The sequence below is a fragment of the Peromyscus californicus genome, unplaced genomic scaffold (genome assembly GCF_007827085.1).
Source record: "Peromyscus californicus insignis strain IS unplaced genomic scaffold, ASM782708v3 Scaffold_7__1_contigs__length_154581171, whole genome shotgun sequence".
In the NCBI taxonomy this organism is placed as follows: domain Eukaryota; kingdom Metazoa; phylum Chordata; class Mammalia; order Rodentia; family Cricetidae; genus Peromyscus; species Peromyscus californicus.
This window is the reverse complement of record NW_026294595.1, coordinates 110,750,839-110,762,945: the sequence shown is the minus strand read 5'-3', so window position 1 is coordinate 110,762,945 and position 12,107 is coordinate 110,750,839. Positions and strand designations below refer to the sequence as shown.

The 12,107-nt window shown below is 41.5% G+C and overlaps 1 protein-coding gene across 14 annotated transcripts in view; it reads right to left on the bottom strand.

Annotated features, from left to right (window-relative positions):
• The window catches only part of Plcb4 (phospholipase C beta 4), a 383,607-nt gene that overhangs the window by 28,949 nt on the left and 342,551 nt on the right, over positions 1-12,107 (bottom strand). For all 14 annotated transcript variants that reach the window (XM_052723053.1, XM_052723055.1, XM_052723059.1 and 11 more), the window contains 2 exons: positions 5,547-5,635; positions 4,513-4,663 (listed from right to left, as the gene is read on the bottom strand). In XM_052723053.1, coding sequence (XP_052579013.1) covers positions 4,513-4,663; positions 5,547-5,635 — 240 coding nt within the window. The remainder of the gene's footprint in view (positions 1-4,512; positions 4,664-5,546; positions 5,636-12,107) is intronic.

Below are 12,107 nucleotides of genomic sequence, written 5' to 3'. Positions count from 1 at the left end.
CAGGCAGGTCCTCTGGAGCTCCCATGTGCAATGGCTTAGGAGTTGCTCTATCTGAATGAAGGGAGCTTTGTGGTTTCACACGTGTCAGCAGAGAGTGTTGGAGGTTTCCTGAAACTTTCCAGGCACTTCAGTGGGAAATTCCCAGTCTCAGGACAATTGTGCAGAAGTAGCTATAACTGCCAATCAACCAGCCTTCTTAGCACTGGGTATGGGCAAAGTGACCCCATAAAAAGGTCAAGCACAATAGTTCTGTTGTAGCTATTTTTCATCTCTGTATTTAAGGTACACAGTATCAGTCAACTAACTTTCGACTCCATTCCTAACTTAATCATCCATCACCAAAAAGCAAGACTTTGTGAGCTTCTTTTTGACAAATTTAACCTTAGTATTTAAGCAGTATGCTATTGAGTATGGCAATGTCTTAAACACAGAGAAAACAATGAAATTGGACTCCCTATTTAAAGGATGCTATCTTGAGAACCTAGAGGAATACACTCAGCTTGCTTGCTGAGTAAAGGCTGGACTCAAAGTAGTCATGGTAAACACAACTGCAGAAGAATCCCTAATGGCTTCTGTTTGCAGATTTTCATCGGAGGCAAATACAATGAATGTGTACTCAAGCATCATTGATTTCTATTGGGATCCCAAAGGCAGGTAGGATGTACTTAAGAAAGACAGGTATGGATTCCCATGCTCTTGCCTTCAGGTCTTATTCATTTTAAGATTTACACCATTCAGTGGATGTAGAAGCAAAGTCTTGAATGGAAGAATCAGTGCTGGGTTCCATGATATTTTAGGGTAGGATAGGAAGGGTGTACAGAGCCATTTTCTGATAGCTCGTGTCTAGTGTGACAACCCCCTCCCCACCCCACCTCACAGCGCACAGTGAAGGAGAGACGCAGTATAGGCAGCAGGTGAATGCTGCAAGGCCAAGGGCTTCCTATTCTTGACTGCCAGCTCTCTTGTTTATAGAAAGAATGCAGGGTTTAGGAGACTGCAAGGTCCTCAGAAACCTAGCAAGTCCTAAGGACTTGGGCCGCACTGACAAGACTTTCTTTCCTTGCTTTGGTCTTAACCAAATCTTGATAAGCAGGAGCCTGAAAACAGCATACCTTCCTCAATCACATTTTTCATTGTTGGAGAAATATACAAATGCTGCATAAAAAATTTAATTCCCCTACGGAGTTAGGAAAATCTCACATTTTACAGGACAAAAATTAGTTCAGTTATACATGCTGAGAGCAGTGTGGTCAATTGGACATCTGACAGGAGCGGAGATAGCCTATGTGTGAGGTCTCCACAGACACATAGTCCCCAAGCGTTGGAAATGCGGGCATGTGAGAAACTGAATGCTCAGGCTTAATTTCAGCTCCCTTGTATTGCTCCATGTGGCCACAGGCTACCATGTTGGACAGGGCACGTCTGTTGGCTGGCCTGGTAGGAAAGTAGGTCAGGTATCCACACCTTAAGTTCCAAAGGTTCTGGCTAATTGAAGTTTTACTACATAAAGCTTTTGATATTATCAATATAGCTCCATGAAACAACTTGTTTTCTCAAATCCTAACCTGGAAACTAGCTAGGATCCCAGTATGCTTACTGTTAACACATCAAAGAAAATAACGCAGCGTGGGTATGGTTGTTGCTACATGGCTGCATAGCTAGGAGGTACAGTTTGAATCTCTCACTTCCTCCATCTCCACATCCGATCTTCCAGGGGGCCACAGCACTCTGTACCCTCTTACATTTCCCTTCTGTCTCTCTTCATCACTTGCTACTGACATGCTATCAGAACATGTGTTTTATGCCTTAAGTTATCATGTTTGATGGCTAGGCTTCTGGCCCAGCAGCTAGGCATCCCTGGTTATACAGAAATATTACCATCATAACTTCTCTAAGTCAATAATTCTTTCTCAAAAATGAATTCTTACACAATTTTAAGACCTCTATTCTTATTTTTCACTCATGTCTGTCATTCACTCTGAACAAGGGTTCTTATTCCCTCATTCCTCTGCCCCTCCCCCTCCACACCTAACACAGATCTGCAAGCATGTTCATATCAACACGTTTAAAATCAGTGCCATCAGGAGCCAGAGTCATTTCCTTACCAAGATCATCCTTCCCTCAACTCTGCTATTGCTCTTACCATCCACCCGGAGAGTGTGACCCTGAAGTCTCTTGAAACACATCTGAGTTTTGTTTTTCTCTTGAAGCTCCACATCCAAACTACTAAATCCTTCTTCCCTGGTTCTTTTCTCATGATTACTTCCAGCTTAACGTAGGCCACCCTCTCCGCTCAGTCATTTATTAGCCATGTGCTTCCTAAGAAAGGAACACTGCCAGATCTTTCCCAGCATGGTCCCAGGGACACAGTAATGGTGAAGGATGTGTCTGTATCAACCTCTTTCTCTGGTTAAATCCCTAATCATAGTGTGGTACATGCTAGAAGATGGTCCCGAGTACCAGGGCTCTTGAAGGCCTGTAGCATCTCTGCTGGTAATGAATCCTGATGCCAACACTGTTGCTGTTGTCCTCCATTGTCTTTTCAGAGTGGTCCCAGAGTTCTTTTCAGACCAGGGCAAGTGAACAGCTTCCCCTTTCTACTGCCCACTCCCCTACAGGTAACGGCCTTCCCTTGGTTTCCCTACCCATCTCCTTTTGGTTGAGCCAGACCTATGTTTCAAGGTCCAACTCAATGAGGATCTTATCTCTGGGTTCTCTCTGGACCTTGCTGGCAGGGATATGGGGGTCTGTCTCCTCTTCTGTTCTAACTAGTTAGTCCTCTTTGCACCTGCCTGGGCTGGCTATTGAGATGGAGACTGTCCTTACCCTTCCCTGCTCATGCACATCCCCAAAGGTATACAGGCCTTTACCATTATTGTCATTATTATTATTATTGGTAGAACCCAGTATGGTGGTGATGTCTTGTAGGTTCCCAAGTCTCCTCAATACAGTACAAAAATGAAACAGCCTATAAGTCCTACCTTTTGGGTGAACTGGGGAAAAACAATTAGAGTTAAACTGACAGCTGCTTGGTTCCTTTAAATGTAGCCTTGTTGAAAGAAGATAAGGCAGCTCTAAACCCAAGTACAGACCCATTTAGAGCTTCAGACACCTTGAGCCTTGGGAAGCGGGTTATGCTGCACTGTTTTCAGGACTACTTTATACTATATTATCTATAGTCCCTATGGACTGGAGGATGAGATAAGGGCTTTACCTCTTGCATTTTCCACTGCCTATCTCTGTAAGAGTATCAGTGCTAATCCTGACCAGGAAATGCCTTCACTTGGCTCATTACCTCACTCCAAGTTCTTTCCTGAGATGAACAGACACACAGCTGCAGGGCCAGTATAAATTGGGTTCTTTCTTGCAGCATCATTTTCTAATTTGTTTCACAAAGCTCAGTGCACACTTAGTTTCCTGCTAAATAACCAGGCTGCTTCAGTTGGGAAAGACTGTCTCGTCTTACCTTAAATTGTTAGCACTCTGTGTACGTACGTGTATGAACGACTTAATTTCCTTATACCATGGGCATTAATTTACTTGTAAATAGGGACTACACACATTAAGAAACCATTAGGAGAAAAAGAAATTACTATTCAAATGAACATAGTGAGTGTAGCAAATTATTTATGGTCAAGGGGATATTTTAAATATATAACTGCCAATATGAAATGGGATTCAGTTAGAATGGATGCCTGGCCATCTTGAACTGAAGTCCACTATAAATACCCAGCATAGATTTTTCCCTATATACAGGCTGTCCAGTAGCACAGGGTCACATGATTCTGTATGATGACACTTCTTATGACAGTGGTTCTCACCCTTCCTAAAGCTGTGACCCTGTAATATATAGTTCATCATGTTGTGGTGACCCCAAACCATAAAATTATTTTTGTTGCTGCTTCATAACTGTAATTTTGCTACTGTTATGAATATTACTGTAAATATCTGCTATATACAGGATATCAGATAGGTTATCCAACTCTCAAAGGGGTTGTGACCCACAGGTTGAGAACCACTGTCTTATGAGCTGTTATTTCATCCATAGAAACCCATTTGCAAATGGTCATTAAATGCCCGTCTGATGGTTTTAAAAATAAACAGTCAAGCCAGTCTCTACATATGGGGAAATTAGCTATGTTATTTGTGACTCTGTTGCTTTAGAGCCCCCTGTCTATTGTCTGGAAGAAAGAGAGGGTGAGTTAGCGATCAGCACTGTCGCAGTAAGGGCTCCTCTACCTTGGCTGTAAAGCACACCAAAGTAAACACTGTACAGCTAAGGATAGCACAGTGTTTAGTTAAGGTGCTTGAGCCCCAGCCCATGAAACACAAACATTGATTCCCTAGTCAACTCTCAGGGAAGGAAATCAAGCAACTTGTCCACAAAGTCTGTTTTTGAGTCTCACGTTGTAATGAAAGTTGGTAAAAGTGACAATGTCAAATGCCCCATGAAGACTGTCTATAACGAGGCTAAAACTACAAGGTTGCCAAGGAGTCTCGCAGCACACCTACCTTTCTTGGCTTCCTGGCCAGAGCCCAGGGCGGCTGTGGTGGTCGGTCTGAGCTCAGAGCTGCTCTGAGGGGTCACGTTCGCTTTGGCTGGGTTGGCCTTGCCTTTCTTGTCATTTTTGGAAGTGTCGCTGGGCACATCTGCTATGTCACTCTGCAACAGAAACATCCCCAGTGACTGGAGTGCGTAACACTAGAACTATTTTTACTGTAATGATAGACCCCTCGGCTTCTCAGACTTCTACTGTCTTTAAAGATCTTTACCTGAAGCTGGGCTTGGTGACCCACACTTTTAATCCCAGCACTAAGGAGTTGGAGGCAGGTAGAGCTTTATGAGTTCAAGGCCAGCCTGGTCTACAGAGGAGGCAGGTAGAGCTTTATGAGTTCAAGGCCAGCCTGGTCTACAGAGTGAGTTCTAGGCCAGCCAAGGCTACATAATATGACCTTGTCTCAAACAAAACAAAACAAGCTCTTTGTCTCAGGGGAGTAAGACTATGTGGTTTCCTTATGCTGGACAAAAAGATCCAGCCAAAGAAAAACAATCCAACTCCTTTTCAGGCAGGATATTGTCTAGTTCCTGGAGACTGGCTGATTGTGCTCCATCCTGAGCCGTCTAGCAAAGGAACAATGACAACAGAGAAACAGATGGACAGAGGGAACGTTGGAATGCAAGGACAAAGAAATGAGTATCTAGTAATAAATGCCACTTTAATTAACTCACTGAACTCAGATATTTGGCATTTCTGGGTTACGAAACATCCTTGATTATAATTTCTAATGGATAGTCCCTATTTCATTTATAATGTAACAGATATGCCCAGATGTCTCACTGGTGACTAAGAGGCTTTCTGATGGTGGCCTTGTTTTACAAAACGTGCTGCCTTTGTGTAGACCCTTCAAACTACTATTGAACTGATAAGCTTGGTTTGGAAAACAATCTTTAAACTTCCTCCATCACCTTTCTCTTGCTTTTACAGTCACTGTTTGAAAACCAACTCCCCCAACCGAATTGTCTTTAGCCCATGGTTTCTACTTACAGTTTCAATGCCCATAGCTCTCATTTGGTCTGCTCTCTTTTCTGTGATTGAAAGAAATTTCTTTGGATCGGATAAAGCATCCACAATATCTGAAAAAACAATCAGTGAACTATAAATGTTCTGTTGAAATGAACACGGTGAGAGAATGCAGTACATTTTTAAGACGGGGCTGTGAAATACAGTTAGTTGTAGACAACAAAAACAAGGAAAAGCAAGAGTCAACACCTGGACAATGTTCTCTTTTTCCCCATTAACAAGGACAGAGGTTATGGCTACCAGAGTGAACTGTTAGGGATCCTGTTTTTGGTTTTGGTTTTTTGAAGAAGAGTCTCACTCTGTAGCCCAGGCTGGTCTTAAAACTACATTGATCCTCCTAACTCACCTCCTAAGTGTTGGGATCATAGACATGAGTCACTGTGGCTAGCTGCCAGGGGTTGCTGACTCATTTATTTGTATAAGTTGAGCAAGCTGATCAATGTGACTAGCCTAAGTTTCTTCATCTGTAGGTTAGAGTTGCTATGGTTACTGATGAACTTGATGCAATGATGAACATAAGGACATGAGATGTATAAGGGAGACACTGGATGTACAGCTTGGGCCAGTATCATTCTAATATTAAAACCACATAAAGACATAATAAAAACGAAAAACTATAGGCCAATATATGATGAACATAGATTCAAAAATGCTCCATTAAATACTAGCAAACAAAATACAGACATACACCAAAATGATTATCCATCATGATCAAGTTGGCTTTATCCTGAAATCCAGGGATGTTATACATATACAAGTCAATAAATGTAATAAACCATATAAATGGACTTAAAGACAAAAATCACATGATAATCTCAATAGATGCAGAAAGAGCCTTTGACAAAATCCAACATGCCTTCATGATAAAAGTCCTAGAAAATGTCAGGCTTGAGTGAACATAACTCAATATAATAAAACTATACATGAGAAACCCACACCCAACAACATCCTAAATGGAGGAAAGCTTCAAGTAATCCCACCGAAATCTGGAAAAGACAATGCTACCCACTATCCCCTCTCCTTTTCAACACTGTGCTTGAAGCAATAAGACCAGAGGAGGAAATTAAAGAGATAGAAATAGGGAAAGAAGATAGACCAATGGAACAAAGCCAAACTATCCCTATTTGCAGATGATATGATACTTAATATTAGAGATCCCAAAAATTGTACCAGAAAACATCTAAAGATGATAAACAAATTCAACAATGTGGCAGAATACTGAATCAACTTGCACAGATCAATAGCTTTTCTATATACCAATAACAAATGTAAAGAGGAGGAGATCATAGACACTCACCCAGTCACAATAACCTCAAGAAGACATAACATCCAAGAATAAGTCTAAATAAGGAAGTGAAGGACCTCTACAATAAAAACTTTAAACTTCTTTATAAAGAGATAGAGAGTACAAAAGAAAAACTTCCTATAATCATGGATTGGTAGAATTAAGTGTGAAAATGACCATTTTACCAAAAAATATTTTCAGATTCAATGCAATCCCAACAAATCCCCATCTTATTCTTCACAGAAATAAAAAAAAAAAAAACTATGTTAAAATGTGTATGGAACCACCAAAGACCCTGGATAGCAAAAACAACCCTGAACAAGAAGAACAATGATGGAGGGACTACCATTCTAGATCTTAAGACATACTACAGAGCCACATTGATAACAACAGTATGGCACTGTCACAAAAATAGACATATAGACCAATGGAACAAAGCCAAAGACCCAAACATGAGCATACATCATTTCAGCCATGTAAAATTTGACAAAGATGTCAGAAACATAAGTGGGAAAGAAGAAAGCATCTTCAACAAGTGGTGCTGGGAAAACTGGATGCCCACATGTAGAAGAATGAAATTAGCACTATATCATCTTATACAAAAACTGAATAGCATACCACTGCCCCCAACTCCCTGTCTCCACAAGCTTTAGAATGTGATCTCACTTATAAGTAGGCTACTGGTATAAATTTCAGTTAAGGATAAAAATGGAATCATTCTGGATTGGGGGAGGGGTGTTCTAAACTCAATGCCAATGACAAGTGTCCTCCCATAAGGAAGAAAATCCAAAGACAAAGTGAAGGCCATAAGTTGTATTGTTGATCTTTGTCATTCTGACTGGCATAAGATGAACTCTCAAAGTTGCTTTGATTTGCATTTCCCTAGGGACAATGGACAAGCATTTTTTTTGAGGTTTTTTTTTTTTTTTTTTGAGAACTGTCTATTCAGGTTCTGGGTCCATTTTTCAAATGGGTCATTTGTTTTTTTGTGTCATGTTCTTTGGTTAGGGACATGGCTGGGTATATGCATTGACTTTGGCGTGCTCTAAACAAACACTGGTGGTGAGACCTAGCTAAATGCTGATCAGCATTCATGGGCAAGTGTGACCTGCTGTCTGGCAGCCACACTGAGTGGCCAGCAGGATACAGAGCATACACACTAACTCACGACCATGCAGAATTCGTCCAATCGGCTAACATCTCCAGATATTAGAAGTCACAATGGGGTTCCAAAACCTTCCTTTTAAAAAAAGAAACCAATTTGCTTGCTTTCACTTGCTTTTTATCTTCTAGATTTAGTCAATGCTGTACTAAGCTATACTGAAAACAAAACCAAACGAACAAATAAAAACCCCACTATCTATTTCTGGGTTTGGTGCCATTTCCAAAAGGTTCAGTGAGGCTCTCCATTTTCCTCCCTCATTGCTACCACCCTCCTCTCTCCCTTCCATGTAGCAATGAAAGCATTAATTTAGGCATTCCAAAGAACTAAAGATAAGCAGACTTTCGGATATTAACTTTTAAGAGAACTCATGGAATTTTTTGTTTCCACAACCACTGCAGTGGTGTGGTGCTGAGCACAAACTATGTCCTTTCTTTGTGTTTATTTTTGTTTGTTCCTGGCCAAGGTTCCCTCAGAATCCCCACCCTATTATCCCTGTTATTGGGAGATATGTACAGAAGAAAAATACATTGCTCCTACCTGCTGCAAAGACGTATAAATAAAGATAAACAAGTCTTGTAACTGTGATTTGGGTTAGCTACTTCAACTTCTACCAAATTAAGCATGCCCTAAGCTGCAATACCCAGAAGACTCCATTGTACAGCAGCTGCTCAGGGAAACAGGATCCAGGGCTAAACAAAATCCCTGCATTACTTACTGCATCCACAGGGTAGCCTAACAATATGTGTAACAAGGGGCCTGATAGATTTGCTGAAGCTAGCGACTTTTAATGTCTGTTTGCTTGTAGTGCTGAGCAATGAACACAGGACCTTCACTGCCCCCACCAAGCTACCTCTGAAGCCCTGCCGGCATACTTTCCATCATTCATACTGCTCTCTTCTTTTCCAGAGCTTGGAGGATGCCATCAGAGTGGGTACCACATGCACATGGCCCTGGTTCAATCACCAGCAATCCAACCCTCACCCCACCTCAGGATATTATATATTGTATGTATATTGGTTTTTCAACAAACATTCAAGAGAGAAAACATGACATCTCAGCATCTATAAAGGAGAGAGAGATGGGGCAACTCAAAATTGCATCAGGAAATCCCGAGATGACACTCCAAAAATGGCACCCTAACTGAGGATATTCCTCCCCTGGAAGTCCGTGCTTTATGAAAACAGCTGGCTCTGCGGAAAATGGCTGAAGATCTGGGTTGAGGAAACAAGAAACACTTTTGTGCCTTCCTAGACAAATCTTTAATCACAGGGCAGAAAGGAGAGATGGGCAAGCAAACAAAAGGTCACTGCATCTTCATTTACATGAAGCAGCAGAGGAGCTACAGAATTAAGGAAGGGCCCTGCCCCAGAAACAAAGGCCCCTGCAGCACACAGCTCAGGGTGACATTTAACTTAATGTGGATACTTCATATACACTAGACAAATCTCCTTTCTTCTACTCAGCAATAAAGACGAATTGCACATATAGGGAAAACCCTCAAAGCAACAGGGTAGTGATGGAAGATATAACATTGCGTCATCGTCTTTAGCACCAGAACTCTTTGCTGTCTCCAGCAGTGATGGCTGATGTGGTGATGCTGTGTGATGAGTAAACATCATTAGCAGGACAGATGCACCCACAGATGAAGCAGCAATGACAACTGACAACTCAGCATCCCAGAATGAGGGATGAAACTTAGCATCAAACCCAGTAATCTGCTTTGTGGTGGTAAAAGAGAGTGCTGTTTTCATTATGTTTAGGATTAGAATATTGGAAGACTTAGAATATTAGAAGACTTAGACCTTGTTTCATTCCAAGGCATTTTTATTTTAAATGTTACTGTTTTCTTTAAGTAAAAGTTTAGTTTCTAATAATTAAGATGGTTTAGTATTACTCTTCAGGCCAGATATATTTTACATCTGGGTTGTGTAGAAACTCATCTCTTTTAGTCTCTGCACTCTGGTCCGTTGTGGGGTTGTGGGTCTTTGTGTTAATTATCACCTGTTGCAAATAGAAGATTTTCAGGTAAGGGTTGAGAGATGCACTGATCTATACACATAAGTTTAAGTCATAACAAGTTCATTTAATATTATGTCCATTTGTCTGCATAATAATAGTAGGTTCTTTCCTGGGGCCTATGATCTGTCTAGCCATAGGTTCTTAGCCTGATATCAGTGCCAAGTATGGGTTGCATCTTGTGCAGCAGGACTTAAATATAAAATGCTCAGCTCTAAAGGGAACCACATCCCCCATCCAAGCAAGGCTCAGATCATTGCAGAAGTGGGTGGGTACAGAAGGAGCCATAGATGGTGGATGATACAAATTAACATCTAGACACAGCAGGGTGGCTGCTCATATAAACTTACTTGTACAAAACCTGTGCAAGCCTGGGCCAGGCCAAATCCCAGCATGGAGAGGAGAGTTGGGCACACAATCTCACCCTGTGTCATGGAACAAAATCTAGTTGTTTGCTACTGGGAGAGGGCAAGACAGTTTTCTCTAAGAGTGTAGCCTCTGATAAGTTGACCATGCTCCCTTGGAAGTCCACATATCTGAGAATATTTGGACAGTACAAATTGGTTTTGAAGGGTTTTAATACAAAGATGACCCAAAGTTGGATGAGTAGGAAAGAGGAGTGAGTCCAGAAGAGTTGGGATAAGGTGGGTGAATATGATCAAAATATACTATATGAAAGTAAAAAACAAAAACAAAAAGAAAAAAACCCAGATCATTCCCATGCCCATTATTATACACATCCTCCATTACACCCACGCATGGAGCTGCACAAGGACCTAAGCAGAAGGTGAGTGGAAGGAGCCATGCTGGCTGCTCATCTGGCTTTCAGAAGTGCGAGTCAAAACCAAAAATAAAACCATCTCTTCTTGGGCTCAACGGTTAAGAGTACTTGTTCCTCTTGCAGAGGAGCCAGGTTCACTTTCCATCTATCTGTAACTCCAGTTTCAGGGGGTCTGATGCTTTCTTCTGACCAGGCCCAAGTGTTGTACACATACATACAAACAGGCAAAATATTCATACATATAAATAAAACAAATCTTTAAAAACTACACCTTTTCTTTATAAGTGAGCCAATGTCAGGTATTTAGTTATAGTAAAAGGAAATAAACCAATAGGTCATCATTATTTCCCTACTTCTGTTTCCTAAGGCTTGGAGTGGCAGAAAAGTGAGGAGAGAAATAGGGATTCATGTGAATGCAAGAGGGTCAGGGTTAAAAGCGGAGCTGTTGACCTATCTTGTGCAGAGAAGAGGCTGGGTCAGCCAGAGCTCAAAGTGTCTAAGAAACACTAGATGTATGTGCAGGTGGGTGGGGGAGGGGCAGGGCTAATTAGGAACAATTGCACACAGCAAAGTTTGTCATCTGTGAGAATCCACCACCATGGATAGGTGACTTGTAAGAGCCTGAGTCTAAGCCTATGGAAGGGCACTAGCTTGGAAAAGACTCGAGAACACTTTCCATATTTTTATAGAAAGGATTCCGCCCGCATGCTATGACTGCAAATGAAAATACATTTAAAAGTCAAGCAGAACATAGAGCTGTGGCACTGCCAACGCACCGGAGTTCAGAAACTTCTCAGTGGGTAGGAATTAAAACGATTTCCCCCCTGAGGATGATGAACTGCTTATGATATAGTTATTTCCTGTGCTGTTTCATGTAAAATACAGGGTAAGTTCAGGTGAAGTTTCTACAACCAACAGATTTTTCTTTAGAGTGTTAAAACTAAATAAAATACCTACAAGCAGGGTGTGATGGCACACACCTGCACTCTGAGCTACTCAGGATACTGAAGTTAGAGTGCACATGTTTAAGACCAGTTAAAGCAACTTAGTAAGACCCTAACTCCAAAACCTCAGTGGTGAAATGCTTTTTTAGCAAGCATGGGTCCCTGGCTTAGTCTTTAAAACTGGAAATAGATGGGGAAAAGAGAGGGTGAGGGAGGAGAATGAGCATGAGAAGGAGGGAAGGAGGAAGGGAGGGAATGAAGGGAGGGAGGGTGAGCAGGGAAATATTAGAGTAGTTCACTGCTGTGGATATCGCTCTGTATAAATAAACACTGA